Source organism: Hippopotamus amphibius, chromosome 3, assembly GCF_030028045.1.
Source record: "Hippopotamus amphibius kiboko isolate mHipAmp2 chromosome 3, mHipAmp2.hap2, whole genome shotgun sequence".
NCBI lineage: Eukaryota > Metazoa > Chordata > Mammalia > Artiodactyla > Hippopotamidae > Hippopotamus > Hippopotamus amphibius.
The window spans coordinates 128,882,728-128,897,654 of NC_080188.1; the positions used below are offsets into that span (position 1 = coordinate 128,882,728).

At 63.9% G+C, this 14,927-nt stretch overlaps 1 protein-coding gene across 7 annotated transcripts in view; it reads left to right on the forward strand.

Moving 5' to 3' along the window:
* Positions 1-1,595: 1,595 nt before the first annotated feature.
* TPCN2 (two pore segment channel 2) overlaps positions 1,596-14,927 on the forward strand; it is a 30,816-nt gene continuing 17,484 nt past the window's right edge. For all 7 annotated transcript variants that reach the window (XM_057727887.1, XM_057727888.1, XM_057727890.1 and 4 more), the window contains exons 1-8: positions 1,596-1,763; positions 6,160-6,224; positions 6,958-7,034; positions 7,400-7,577; positions 8,945-9,058; positions 11,847-11,953; positions 12,520-12,592; positions 14,016-14,115. In XM_057727887.1, the coding sequence (XP_057583870.1) occupies positions 1,649-1,763; positions 6,160-6,224; positions 6,958-7,034; positions 7,400-7,577; positions 8,945-9,058; positions 11,847-11,953; positions 12,520-12,592; positions 14,016-14,115 (829 nt within the window). In that variant the 5' untranslated portion in view covers positions 1,596-1,648. The remainder of the gene's footprint in view (positions 1,764-6,159; positions 6,225-6,957; positions 7,035-7,399; positions 7,578-8,944; positions 9,059-11,846; positions 11,954-12,519; positions 12,593-14,015; positions 14,116-14,927) is intronic.

Consider the following 14,927-nt stretch of genomic DNA (forward strand, 5'->3'; position numbering starts at 1 on the left):
CCATGACTTCTCCCTCCCCATCATGCTTGTGGTTAGGGTTGCTTAGATGGCAAAAGAGATTTTGCAGATGTAATTAAGGGTACTAATCAGCTGATCTTAAAATAAAGAGATTATCCTGGATTATCTGATGTCTCCAGTGTAATCACATGAGCCCTAAAAAGCAAAGCGATGCTGCAGAGGGGGAGGTCAGAGGGACTGGAAGTACCTTGCTGCATCTTAAAGCATCTCATTCAAAGCATAGGAAGGATTCAGTGCTCTCTTCCTGGCTCTGATGATGGGAGTGGGCCATGAGCAAAGGAATGCAGTAGCCTCCAGGAGCTGAGAATGACCTCCAGCCAACATCCAGTAAGAAATGTGTACCTCGGTCCTAGCCCTGTTAGGGAAAATTGAAACCGCCCACCCTGGCCAGGCACCACAGTTGCATGAGTTATTTCACGACAGGAGGTCCTGGTAAGGAACACAGAACTAACAAGCCACCACCAACTGGAAGAATTCAGGAAAGGTCAAAAGGAGATGCCAGTCTATACATCCTACCAGCCTTCCAGAAGCCCCCTCTGGAATCCATCTTGGCTGAGCGATGTGTGCACCACCAGGAAGGACCCTGAGTCAGAGTGATTGGCCAGAGACCAACCGGAAACCCACCCCATCACCATAAAACCTGAGACTGCGAGCCCCATGGCAGAGCAGTCCCCCTGGGCTCCCTCACCTTCCTGCTCTCCACTCTGGGGGGCCCCTTCCCGGTGAAGTCTCTTGCTTTGTCGGCACATGCGTCTCCTTGGACAATTCATTTTTCGAGTGTTAGACAAGAGCTCCCTCTCAGGCCCTGGAAGGGGTCTCCCTTCCTGAAACAGCCCCATGGCAGTGAATCTGCCGACCACCTGGATGAACCTGGCCCTGGGAGGCTGAAACCTTGACTTTGGCCTTGCGAGGCCTTCAGATGAGAACCCGGCCAAGCTGCTGGACTTCTGACCTCCAGGATTTAAAGATAGTAAGTGGGAGTTGTTTTAAGCTAAATTTGTGGTCATACGTCACTGCAGCAATAGAAGAAAGCTCTTTACATATTGATGTTGGAAACACCTTTTATATACAGTGTAAATATTTTTTCAAATGTGTCCTTTGTCTTTATAAACTTTACCCTCAATTATATTTAACCTTCCTAATTTCATTAGAGGGTAAACCTAAGTTCCATTTGGGGGGGTGACCTTCGGGGGGCGGGGGTCACCCCCCAGGTACCCAAAACTCACATGCAAAACACAGATTCCTGGGCTCTGCCCCAAGAGAGAGTTTCTGATTCAGCGGGCCTGAGGGGGCCCAAGAATGTGCATTTCTAACCCATGCCCATGTGATGCTGACGGAGCTGGCCAGGGACCACCCTGGGGGACGCATTCCTCCCAGCCCTAGGAGGGTTCGCAGGGCCCCAAGCTGATGGAAGAAAGCGGAGCCAACCATCAGGGGGCGTGGTCGGACAAGTCCCGCCTCCACGAGCAAGATCTCCGTCCTCACTGGCTGGTAGGAAGGGGCGTTCCCTATGTCCCAGGGCTGCCCAGCCTCCTCCTGAACCCCAGGGGCGGGACGTTGCGCCTGCGCAGTGGAGCTCGGCGCTCGCGTCTAACACGTCTGCGGGGTCCCGACGGCGGGCAGCGACTCCATGGCGGACCCCCGGGAGGAAGCGGAGCCCCTCCTGAGCCGGACCCGCGGCGGCAGTAGTGGCCGCAACTGCCCGGCGGGCGCATCTGCCTGTCACAGCGTCCAAGTCGGCCCTGGTGAGCCGCGGCCTGCGGAGGGGCAGGCCCGCGCCGGGGGCTGGGCGCGTGGGGGTCCCCGCGGGCGCTCGGGCGCGCCGCCTTGCCCCTGCCGGGGTCCGAGCACGCCCACCTTCCCCCGCCAGCCCACCACAGGCACAGGGGCCGCCGTCCGGAGGGCGGGGCGGCTGCGCCCTGCGGACCCCGGCCCCTTTCCGGGCGCCGGCGTCAGCCAGACTCTGCGGGGTCGCGCGCTGTCCCCGATCGGCCGGGCCGAGACGTCCCCCAGCGCAGCCCGCTCGGTGGGCCGGGGGCCGCGTGCTTTCCGAGGGTCGCCTTGGTGACTCCTAGGAGGAGGCGCTTCCGTGTTCCCTGCTTCTGATGCGGGGAGGGGAAAGGGAGGCACAGAGAGGAGCGTCTCCTTATCCAACGTCACACAGCCAGGAAGTGGCCGAGGTGGGATTCGAACCCCAGCTGAGGATGAATCGTGAGGCTCCTCCTCCAGCGTTGGCTTGGGGCCGCCCTCCCCTGGCCGGGGCGGCTTCCTTCCTTCGCCCTCTGCAGCTCCCTCCTGCCCTTCCTGTTTATCCGCAGAGAGATTGCTGAATCCCAAGGAGGGCGGGGAGGGTGGAGTCCTTCGTCCCCGTCCGACCCCAGGGGCATTGGGTGCTGCGTTAGGGATGGAAGGACCTCTGCCTCGTTTTACAGAGGGGGAAACTGAGGCCCAGAGTGTCCAGGACCTGTCCAAGAACATAGCCCTGGGATCTGTCACAGCCTGCTGCAGGGTGCCCACACTGGGTGCTCCTTCCGGGGCCATCTTCCCATTCTGGGCTCACTTTCATCCTTTGTTGGGGAGGGGTCCATAGTGTGTGCCCATCCATGGGCAGGTCCCTGGCAGGAGACAGAAAACATGCGCACCCACCCATCTCAGAGGCCGTCCTGGGAAAGTTCTCCATCCATCCAGTGCCAGACCTCCTGGGGCCCTGGACGAGGAACATAGGACATGGTGGCATTCAGGGGATGCAGACTTTTTGTTGGGGAGTCTGGATGCCTTTCCGGTGCTGCCACTTCTGGGCTGTGTGACCTTGGCAGGTTGCCTAACCTTTCTGGGTCCCAGTAAAAGGGAGGTGGTCCTAAGGGCTGCCCTGGGCGGCATTGTGAGGATTCAGAGAGAGTCCAGGTGCCTGGCCAGGTGGCAGAGCTGGTGCGCATCTGTGTCGGTTGCCATTCTGGGCAGAGTACCATGGTCATTGCAGGTCCAGCCTGGCAGAGCGCACGGCTAGGCAGATGAGACCTGCACTATAGAGACGGCAGCCGGGGCAGGCAGTGTGGCTGATGAGGGGGGACTCTGGGGAGGGCTCTTTGCCCCGACGCCATGGCCTTGGTGAGGGCTTCTGAGAACATGGACAGGACACTCTGTGTTCTGGCCAGCCTGCACAGCCAGGCTCTGCAGACCCCCATTCAGTTTCTGCCCAGCTCCCATGAGGGGCTCCTGGATGGGGCCGGAGCTCAGGGTCTGCCTGTCCCACAGCCGGACTCTTCTACCAACAAGGGTGGGGGAAGGGTGCTCCTGGGTGCCCTGCAGACCCCAGTGGGCCTGGTGGTCAGGTCCCAACTCAGCCCCACCTCATGGGCCACGACCACAGGGTGGGGATAGTCGTTTTCTCTTCCTGTTCCTGGTCAGGGAATTACCCTCTTACTGGTTATGGAAAAGGCAGAGGACCAGAGATTGCTCTGCTATAGAAGGGGCTTTGAGAATAATAATAGCAGACGTTTATGAAGGGCTTACTGTACATAGTGCTTTAGCTACAGTAACCCATTCAGGCAGCACATGAGTCCTGTTGTGAAGGGCCTGCAGGAACTGAGGCCCACAGAGGTTAAGGGGCTTGCCCAGGGTCACACAGGCAGCTGGTTAGGACTCCACCCAGGGAGTGTAGTGGGGGGGCGGGGGGGCTGGAGCCAGAGGGGGAGGGGGTTTATTCTGGGATGTTGGGGAGGGGAGGCTTGGGGCAGGGGGACCAGTGCAGGGCTGATGTGTTTGAGCCCCCGTGTCCTCTGTGCTCTGACATGCTACCCGGGTGTGCCCAGTGCGGGTGCCGACAGGCGATCGCCACCTGGGCCAATGAGTCCCTAGATGGCCAAGCTGGGGCCCAGTGCTCCTGGTAGGGCTGACAGCCTGGGTGGGGGCGTGGAGGCTTTGGAGAGCTTGGCCTTGGTGGGGCCAAGTTCAGGATGAGTGGCATGGAAGGCCCAGGGTGGAGGAAGCAGCAGGGGAGGAGGTGAGTGCCAGGTGGGGGGGCAGAGTGTGGCCATTCGCCTGGAGCAGTGTGGACCCACAGAAAGCTGTGGTATGCGACCTGAGGATCTGTGACACAATCCCTCCGGCTGCTGCAGGAAGGCAAAGGGAGTCTTTCCTGGGGCTACAGTGCAGGGTGGGATGGCTTTCCTGAAGTTTGCAGTCTCAAGGGCCTTGAGGGCCAGGTGGCAGGAGTGAGCCCCGTCAGCCGCACCCAGTGCTGGTCCTGGAGTGAGCTCGGGGGCTCTGGCTGCCTGTCTCTGCTTATCCAGGAAGCTTGGGTCTCCTTGGGTCTCTCCAGGTTGAGTCCCATCTCTCACCCTGGGATATGGTGACATGGGGCCTCTTGTGGTCCCTCAGACCCCACACCCCCAACCCTCCCAGGCTCCCCTCGGCTGTTCATTCCTTTAGCTTTGTGGGCTGCTGCGTGCCGAGCCCTGCTGTCCTGGGCTCTGCGGGTACAGCAGGGAACAAAACAGTGCCTTCAGATCACAGCGTTCCCGGGATGCTTCCAGGGGAAGCAGGCGGTCACCACCCTCAGGGCCTCCTGGGAGAATGTTTAGGCCCCTTACGTGATTGTGGAGGTTGTCCCGGGGGGAAGCCGAGGCCCAGACGGAGGACAGTGCTGGTTCTGGGTGACACCACAAGCTGGTGGTAGAAGACAGGACAGAGTCCAATCTGCTGTCTCTGTCCAGGGTCCTCCAAGTCCTCGATTGTTCCCCGGGTTCTGCTGCAGCGGCCCTGAGGACAGTGGCAGCTGTGTCCTGGGGACTGCAGGCAGAGGGTGTGTTGGCAGAGCTCTGCCCAGGTGCCCAGCCTCCCCCGCCTCTGGCCTTCGCACCTCTGCACCTCTTGGTACTGGTTGAGGGTGGTTTGGGCAGCTGCTGGCCTCAAGGGACCAGATGTGAAAGTACAATCTTCAGTGGGAATGGTGACACAGCTCTTCACCTCGTCTCCAAGCCCCGGTCGGTCTGGGAGCTGCTGGGGGCTGCGTGCCGGCTCTGCTCCCCCAGGGGCCTGGGCTGCTCCCTCTCCGGGGCCTCTCTGGGGGGTCGTCTGTCATGTGAGCTGCGGCACCTCATGCCTGTCTCATCCCTTTGCGTCAGGCTTCTGTGCAAAGCCGCAGAGGTGCATGTGCCCATGATGCGGTGGGCAGAACCCAAGGCCAAGGTGACCGACCAGGTGTGCAGCTTGTGCTCCTTGACAGGCAGGGGCTGGGCTGCTGGGCCGAGGTCCCAGCCACCTGGCTTGTCCTGGAGGGCCCTCTTAGTTGGGGAGCCTGCCCTGGCCCACGGGGACCCCATCCCAACTTCCCTGGCCCCGAGGACCCAAGTCTCTGGTTGGTGAAGGGTCCCTCGGCTCCTGCCCTCGGGGTGGCGTGGCTGTGGTCGCCAGGCCCTGTGGGCCCGTGACACGAGCAGGGGACACGATGCCCTCAGAGGGTCCTTCTCAGTCCTCAGTATTTGACGGAGGGCCGCAGAGTGCCTCAGGCGTCTAGAGGTCAGCCTTCTGTGTCAGTGTTAAACCTGTGATCTTGTTTGGTAGAGGGTATGCAGGTCCCGCTGCCCCATCTTACAGTCGAGGAAGCTGGGGTGCAGCGTCCTGACAAAGGCCACCCGGAGGCCGGCGGTGGGACAGGGCAGAGGGTGGCTGTGAGCACGCTCTGTGTGCTGGGCCGGCCTAGGGGACCCTGCACTTGCATTGGGGGCCAAGCTGAGTGGCTTAGCAACCCCCATTTGACAGGGGAAGACGGGCGCCGTGAGCTTAAGCCCACCGCCCTTGGCCTCCAGCAGGTGGGGAGCCGGGGTCTGAGCCCCCAGAGCCTGGTTCCGTCTCGCTGGCTGCTTCAGGCCCTCCCCCACTCCACCCTGGGGGGCCGGCACCATCGGAGCTGCTCCTCCTCTGGGCCAGGAGCCCGTGCTCAGACCCTGCCCACTTTAGGCACCGCCCACATGGGGTCCTGTCCTGTGGATGCGCGCACACGCTCTGCCGGGCAAAAGGCATCTCGTTCCAGAGCCTGGGAAAGAACGCGGCCAGGTTCTTGCCTTGCTCTCAGGGGTTCTGCAGCGGGTGAGCACCCCCCGACCCCCTCCTCACCCTGCACCTCCCCTCTGCCCACAGGCGCCGCGGCCAGGCGGGATCTGTGCTTGGACCAGGCTGTGGTCTTCATTGAAGACGCCATACAGGTGGGCGGACCCTGCTCCCGCTGGCCGGGCCTGGGCTGGTCCCTGGGGCTCGTGGGGACTGGGTGATGGCTGCTCCACTGGCCCCTTCACTCCTGCTGTCCTGGGGCCAGGGCTACGGTTGCTGGATCATTGTACCTGTGATGGCTGGGCTTTGGGGCATGGTCCCCTCGAGTCCTCCTTAAGAAGACGTACTGGGCGCTCTTCTGGGTCCCTCGCCCCTCATTTCACTGATTCACCACCTGCCGAGGGCCTGTCTTATGCTGCCCTGTTCTCGGTCCCATGAAAGACGCCCTAGGGTGGCAGGACCTTCCCCCGCGTGCAGACGACCCTCAGGCTTAATTAAGGAAATGGATGGTGGAAGCCACCAATGCCCTATGTGGGGGATGAGGCTGGGGGCATCCTGCAGGGTGACAACAGCTGAGGTGGGGTGGGGTCAGCCTCACGCAGAGAAGGGGAGAGCCTCACAGCCGGACAGAGGCCGCAGCTGTACATCCAGTGAACAGGTGTCTGTCCACTACCGGCCCTGGGGTCTGGCCCTCGGGCGCCCTCCCTCTGCCGGGAAACCTTGCAGCTTGGGAGGGTCTGACCCTGCTGGGTCCTGACGAGCCCCTGGTGCCGTGCTGAGTGGAAGCGGGCCCACCTCAGGCCTGTTGTGGGTGAGAGGGGTGCCCTGCACGGGGCCGTTGGGCACAGAGGGGACCCTCACGTGCCCCTGTGTGACCTTCACTTCCAGTATCGCTCCATCAACCACCGCGTGGACGCCAGGTCGCTGTGGCTGTACCGGTGGTACTACTCCAGCCCGAGCCAGTGGTGAGAGCGCACGCGCGGCGCGGGCCCCCGCAGCCCGGCCTGAGGAGGGGGCTGGGCTGGGGTGCAGGCAGGCTCCCCGCCCCCTGGTAGACAAGGAGCCGCTGTCCTCACTGAGCAGAGCCCAGCTGGTTGACAGAAGGGTCCTCCGTGACAACCTTCCGGCCGGCCATGACGATTGAGTTTTGACCCGATGTGTGTTATCTGACCACACACGAGTGGCCACAGAGCAGGAGGTGTGGACTCCGGCCTTTGGACCCCTGGAGTCTGCCCCACTGCCTTCCAGGCATCTCCACTGCTGATCTGCTTTTCTGGCCCCAGACTGTGGCTGGTTCTTGCATTTTGACCAATTTTGGTCCCTTTTCCAGGATTCTGAGCCTCACCATTTTCTTGATCCTGGCTTTGGCTTTTATTGAGACCCCATCCTCGCTCACGAGCACCTCGGATGTGCGCTACCGCCCGGCGCCCTGGGAGCCGCCCTGCGGCCTGACCGAGGGCGTCGAGGCGCTCTGCCTGCTGGTCTTCGCGGCTGATGTCTCCATGAAGGTGAGGGGGCCGCACAGGTGCTGAGGTCGGGACCGCCCCCTCCCTGGCGGGTTGCTGCTTCCCAGGTCTATTTTTTGCGCTCCCCGAGCAAGCTGCCTATCCCGACTGTGCACTTTGACCCGCGGAGCAGAGGCCTGAGCTCCCTCTGGGACAGCTCTTCCCCCTCCCAGACCGTCCACGGGGGTGGGGGGGTGGGATGGGTGAGCCACTGGGGGTGTGCAGCCACGTGGGACCCTGGGGCGAGGCGGTCGAGGGCCCGGCAGTGCTGCTGTGGGGCGGGACCCCCACTGAAGAAGAGGGGACCGGGGGTCTCTCCGTGGCCCATGCTTCCGCCCTGACAGAGACGCCCAGAGAGGAGGAACGGGCTTGGGGTGGAGGGGCTGCTGCCTTGTGGCCATGGTACAGCTCTGGCTCCTAGGACGCGGGTCCTTCCAGAAGCTGGAGGTGGGCCCTGCCGTGCTCGCGTGGGCTGAGCTGTGTCAGGGCATCAGAGCCGTAGCGGCTTCCCAGTGAGATGTAGAGGGGGCCGCGGGCCACGCCTTCTGTCACTTCTAACAAACAACAGCAATTCCACCGCACCAGCCCTGGACCCACCTGCATGTCCATGGCTGGGTCGCGCCGGCCGCACCCTGTCTGCAGGGTGCCCCCTGCGTGGGGGGGTCAGCCTCCGTGGCCTGACCCCGAGGGGCGTGGGTGAGTGTCAGCGCGTGTGTGTGTGTGTGTGTGTGTGTGTGTGTGTGTGTGTGTGTGTGTGTGTGACTGAGGGCCCCAGGCGGTTTCTTATTTCTTCCTCTTTAGCCTATAATGTGGTTAGGAGATCTGGGGGTTTTTAAACTGGAACTGAAACCGGTGAGACGTTCTCGTTAGCCTTTTTTGAATGGTCTGTCCTTTTAGGAAGTCTCGGAGGCAGGGAGAGAGCACGTGGTTTTATCTGCAAGCCGTGACCTCTGGGGGTCAGTGATGGGAAAGGGCGGTTAGGTGAGGGCTGAACGGGTGACAAAATCCGCCTTCCCCGGGCACATCCCCCGCGCATCTGCTCAGGTTGCTGGTCTTTTCCGGAACGATTCCCGTGCACAGGCTGCAGGGGTGGTTGTATTGGCAGGATGGGCAGGGACCCTACCCCTTTCCCATGGGGTTGGAGCGCATCGGTGCCGAGCCCGAGGTCATGCGCTGCCCAGGGTCACGAGCAGGCTGGCTGGGGGCGTCGGCTTCCTGACCGTCGCTCAGCTTCCTGCTTCAAGTCACGCGGGGACCGCGCTGCTCGCGGAGGCCTCCCAGCCTCGCCCACGTGGATCTCTGGCTTCAGACCGGCTGCCTGGCCGGGGTCTGTGTGGCCACCCTCCAGCTCAGCCGTGTCCTTCTTGCAGAGCTACCTGGTTGGGGCCCAGTTCCGGAAGAACCCCTGGCTGCTGGCCTACCTCGTGGTGCTGGTTGTGTCTCTCGTGGACTGGATCGTGTCGCTGAGCCTCGTGTGTCAGGAGGTAGGTGGCGAGGTGGCTCCGGGCGGGGGGGTTGGGGCGGGGAGCTCTGGGGAGGGTGGGGGGGCCCAGCTGCCCAGGTGAATTGTGGGCGGGAGCCCTGAGGCCCTGCATCTGTCGGGACCACCTGCCCAGCTCTGCCTGCCCTCCGGAGCACGTCACTCACCCACAGGCCGGGGAGCCTTGCCCCGTCTTACAGGTGAAGACTCTGAGGCCTAGGGAAGGTGCGGGGCCCTGGGGGTGAGTTCCAGGGGGTCCTGATTCCTGCCTAAGCTGAGCCACGGGCTCTGCGAGGCCTGACCGTCAGAAATCCCGCGTCAGCCAGCAGCCCCCAGCCTCACTGACGGCAGCATCTGTTTACCCCGCGAATACCCAGCAGCACCGCCTCGTGATCTGATAGAGCAGAGCTGGGAGACGTTGGCTTGGGGACATCAGGGCCGGTCAGGGGCACAGAAGCCCATCAGGTGCCTCAGTTGAGAGGTTTTAACGTAGGGGCTCAGACAGGGCTTGAGTAACCAAGGCCGCGAGAAGGGGACCTGGCAGACGCAGAACGGCAGGCAGCAGCCCCCCGCCCCCCTAAACTGGGGCTGGAGGAGTCAAGGAAAGAGATTGGGGTTTTGGAAGCTGGACGCTCAGGGGAGGGGCTCCGAGAGCGGAGACCCTGGCCTCTGGGGAGGGGGTGCTGGCCCCTCCACGTGGCGCATCGATGAGGCTGGTTCTGGGGGTGCCCGAGGCAGGGGCGGCTGGATGTCCTGGGTGCCGCTGGCGGGAACAGCAAGTGGACAGAGGCCAGCAGGTCCCCCCCGCCTCCCGCCTCCCTCCCACTAGACGGGGCAGCTGAAGAAGGAGAGATGTCAGGGGCGGGCCCTGGCCCCGCTCATAGCAGGGCTGCAGGGTGGGTGGAGGGTGCCGTGCCCCCTGCAGCCCCCACGCTGCCTCCACATCCCTGCGGGAGCGCGACAGCACCCGCGTCTCCGTGAGAAGGCGCTGCCTCCTTCCGGCCGAGCAGGAGGCTCTCACCCCCTCCCCGGAAAGGGGACGGAGACCAGCCTGACCACCGCCGGCTCCGTTTCTCAGTGACGGTCACTGTGTCCATCTCATGACAGCTGAACGTCCTGTCACTTCAAGGCTGAATTGTGAACCCCACCCCATCAAGGGTCCTTACGTGAAATTAGGAGGCAGGGGGAGGGGAGAGAGGGTCATTACTATATACCAACACGTGTCTGTAACTTGCCAGGAAGACCCGCGTGGCTCCACAGGCCTTGTTTGGTTAGGGGTTGAAGACCCTAACTGCCCCCTGCCCCAGCCCCACGTGCCCTGGGTCCCCTCATACAGGGACCGAGACCTTCATTCCTGAGGGGCCTGAGTCCCTGGTGGTCCTCCTTTCTATTACTGGAGTTTTATGGTAATTTTTCGTGTTGGACACAGAGCTCCCGGCCCCTCGGGGCAGCCGTACCCCAGTCCACCCTGGGTGGTTGGAGGTCTTCGCCCCACTGGCCCCCGACCCTCTTTTCATGAACAGAGCGGCCGGCCCAGGGCCCCAGCTGAGGATGGGTGCAGCCCGGGCAGGCTGACTGAGTTCTTGGGAGACTCACTCTGGAGACATGCTGAGGGCCTACTGTGTGCTGGTGCAGGCGGGGCCTTGTTCCGTTGTGGGAGGGGCTGACGGCACCAGGTAGCACCAGATGTGTAATAGGGTCCCAAGCGAGGTGGGTGCTGAGAAAGCAGGGCGCCGGTGGGATGGAAGGGCCGGGTGGGAGCAGCCCGCTGAGCTGAGGTGGGGCTGTGGGTGCCGAGGGCGGCGGCCCGTGGAACGGGGAGGGCTGGGTGGGTGCCCTGGGCCTCCAGGCAGCCCTGGGGGGCTTGGGCAGGGAGGTGACCCCGTCAGCCTTATGTTTGTGAGACAAGATGTCCAGTAGGACGTGAATCTGGGGTTGAGAGCTTGGGTTGGAGATCGAATGTGGGGCAACCCTTGAAATCGCAAGGGCGGACGTGTTCCCTGGGGCGTGAGGCCAGGGAGAGGCAAGGAGGGGGCCCAGGGTGTCCAGCACATGGTCAGGCACAGAGGAGGTGGCCGGGGCACTGATCGGGGGAGAGGCAGCTGCCAGTCCAGGCGGGAGGATGCAGGAGGATGGGAGGCGATCTTGGGCTCAGAGGCCTGGCGGTCACTGCGGTGGATCCAGCGCCCTCAGACTGGAAGATGGATTGGTGGGGGCAGGAGTTGGAAACGGGTGAACAAAGGTACAAAATGTGTGTGTCCATGTGGGGGAGGGAGGAAGGGCCCTGAGGGGAGCCTCTGAGGGGCTAAGGTCCTGAGCACAGGGAGGACGGCTGTTCTGTTGTGACAGGAAGGAGGAGAGCAGGACGGGTGTGTGTTCACGTGTGTGTGTGTGTAGAGGTGCAAGGTTCCTGCTGGGTTTCTGTCTGTCTGTGTGAGTGGAGGGGCTGGGGGCTGCGGAGAGGAGTCCTGGAACGGCCCCCAGAGGGCAGGACAGCCGGCTTCACGGACAGGTGCCAGCTGCGGCCAGGGCAGGAGCGGGGTGCTCGAGAGGCACGGTGGCCGTCCCCCTTCCCTGTGCTGGCGGGTCTGGGGGGCTGGGGTCCCGGGCTGGGCCCCAGGAGGGAGGGGGGAGGGGGTTGAGGGCCTGTGAAGTCAAGGCTGGGAGCGCTGGGAGCCTGGGGACAGCGGGGCCATGGCTGTCCTTGTGTAGCGCGTCAGGCCTGCGGCCCAGGTGCTGGGTGCCCACCCTCGGTGGCCACGCTCAGGGTCCCGGGTCCTGGTCTCTTCTAGCCTGTGCGGGTGCGCCGGCTCCTGCGCCCCTTCTTCCTGATGCAGAACTCCTCCATGATGAAGAAGACGCTCAAGTGCATCAGGTGGTCGCTGCCGGAGATGGCCAGGTGGGCTCTGGTGCTGGGGGGACCTGGTGCCGGGGGTTCTGGTACCAGGTGGGCTCTGGTGCCGGGGGGCTCCGGTGCCGGTGGCGTCTGGTGCCAGGGGGCTGGCAGGGCGGGGCAGGGCTCCTGCTTGCTGCTGGGCGGACGGGGCTCCCCTCCCCTGGCCTGGGAGAGGCTGGCACGTGGGCGTTTGGGGGTCTCTGTCTCGCGCTCAGGGCAGCCCCTTAAGTGGCCTCGCTTTGAGCCCCGCCCCCTGCTCCATCCTGCGGACACTTCCCGCCCTGGCTGTGACCGCTCCCCCCCTCCCGCCCCTGTGACTCACGTGGGTGACCCCTCCGCGTCCCGCCCAGGTTGATGGACGTGGCCTTTCCCCTCTGAGAGTCCAGGGGTCTTTGGACGCTGCCCCTGGGGTGGCGCGTTTACACGAGCCGGGCGCCCCTGGGCGAGCGGGCGGCAGGTCCGGGGCGGAGCCGGGACCTGGCCCGGGGCCCGCTGCAGGGAGCCCCTGCGCGGCCAGTCAGCTGGCGCGGAGCCCCGCCTGCCCGGTGCTGAGCGCGCTCTCCCCGCAGTGTCGGGCTGCTGCTGGCCGTGCACCTGTGCCTCTTCACCACGTTCGGGATGCTGCTCTTCACCGGCGAGAAGGTACGCGCTCTCCGCCCTCTGCCGTGTTCCCAGCTGGGCGGGCGCCCCCGCTTAATCGGAGGGGGGTTCTCGGGCCCGCAGAGACAGGGACCGGGTTAGGCCACCCGCCCACCTCGTCACCAGGAGGTCCGTGGTGGCCCACCTGGACTCCAGGCGTCTTTCTTCGAGCGGCCACATCTGCCACCGTGTCCCTGCCGGGGCATCTGGCCCGGGCCTCCTGGGCTCCAGCTTCTCGGCTCTGCCTGGCCGTCTCTTCCTCCCCCTCCCAAGTCTGCTCTCTTGGGCCGGTCACCGACCCACCTTCTCTGCAGCCCGCTTCGATGGAGGCCCCTCCGACCGGTCATCAGGATGGCCTGTCTCCCTGCCCCTGCCCGCCTCTGCAGAGGGGACCTCCCACCGCTTCCTGCCCTCCCTGGCGGGGCCCCTCCCCTCCCGCCCCTCACTGCTGCCCGGCCCCCACAGCGGGTTGCTGTACAGAAGTGTCAGCCTTGGGGCCGGCGCTGCATCTGCCGGCCCGCGTTCTTTCCTCATGTCCTCAGGGTGGGACCGTCCTGCGCCTCTGTCCTGGCGCCTGGCCAGGGCTGGCCTGCAGTGAGTTTGAGGCAACCCTTGGGGGTTGTGGCTGTGCTGCCCGTGAGGGAAGATGAAGACTGTCCCTCGGACCCCTTGGGAGGAGTCCCCCTTCGTGTGTGCGTGCGTGTGCCTGTGCATCTGTGTGTATGTGTGTGTGTGCACATGTGTACGTGTCTGGGTGGTGGGGGCAGCTAGGCTGTGACATGGGACCAGCTAACAGAATCTCAGGCCCCGCGTGTCTGTGCGTCGACGCTGCTGTTTGCGGCGCCCAGGACCGGTGGGGTGGGCGAGGGTGCACTGGGCGTGGGGGCTGGGGTGGGCCTCTGACCTGGGAGCACGGAGGACTCCAGGGTGCCCGCTGGAGGGCTGGCCTTTGGGTGGCAGCCGGGAAGGTGGCTTTGCAAGGCTGCCTAAGGGGTCAGGCGGTTTTGTGTGTCTGGGCGCCGCACCTCCCACCTGCCCTGTGTGCAAGGCCCACGGCACAGCATGTGGCCGAGTCTGGCTGAGAGCGGGCTGGTTGGCCCCCACGTGGGCCCTGGGGGTCTAGGTTGCGATGCTCTCCGCCCGGCTGGCTGAGAGCTGTTCACCACGGCTCCGAACAGGCCTGCTCAGTGGCCGGTGTCCATGTGGGTGTGTGGCATCTCCGAACGCTGGCTCTTGGGCCAGGAGGTCCTGAGTTAGGTCCTGTCCGGCCTCAAGCTCAGAGCCGCTGGGAGGTGGTGGGGAGGTGCGGGTCCAGGGCTGTCGCGCCTCGGTGGCCGATCCTGGCTTGCTGGGTCTGGGGCCTGGGCTGTGGTGGCCTTTGGTGGCTTTGGGTGGCTCCTCAGCGCCGCCACGTCTGCTTCTGCAGGACGGCGGGCAGGACAAGGAGCGGCTGACCTACTTCCGCAACCTGCCCCAGGCGCTGACCTCCCTCCTGGTGCTGCTGACCACGGCCAACAACCCCGACGGTGGGCCAGGCGGGAGGGCGGTCCTGGCGGAGCCTGAGAGCCCGGCTCGGGGGGCGGGAGCCCCTGAAGCCTTTCTGTCAAGAGCTGGGGAATAAAAGAGTGACGTCGGGGCCCTCCCTCCTGCCTTCCTTCTTTTCTTTTTCCCTTTTTCTAATTCCCCTTCTCTCTCCTACTTTTTTCCTTTTTCTTCCCTTTTCTTTCCAGTTTTCGTTTTCTGTTCCCTCCTCCACTTCCCCTTGTCTTCCGACCCCTGGGAAGCTAGAGATGGACGGTGTTCTTTGTGTGGTGCTGACCTGAGCTGGGCTCAGCAGGGCCCCTGGTGGCCTCCTCTTTGAGGCCGCACTGCGTGTGAGAGGCCCTGGGGTCTCCGGTGGCCACGACACTCACTGTGTCACTTGCTGACGGGGCCGCTGTCTGCTTGGGCCGGGCGTGCGGCCAGGAGAGGGTGGCCACAGTCCTCTGGGGCTCAGCTGTGGCCTGGCCACCCTGGCTGGTGCCTTTCAGCCTGGGCTTGGGATGGTCACTGACCCTTCCAGAAGGGCAGCCACAGGCTTTCATACCTGGGGCTAGCTGCACCCGGGACCCCTGAGCACAGTCCCCACACGTCCTGGGAGTCCTCGAGTCACCCGAGGGAGAGCTGAACTTTGTCTGTGGGGAGTGGTCACGGGGAAACATAGAGGATGAGCAGCGTTGGAAGGTAGTGAGTTCCCCGTCCCCACGGGTGTGCAAGCAGAGTTGTGAGGAACAGAGTTGGACAGGAAGGCCACCCAGCTCTTCTAACGCAGGGCCCTCCTTTCCGTTGAGAAGACAGT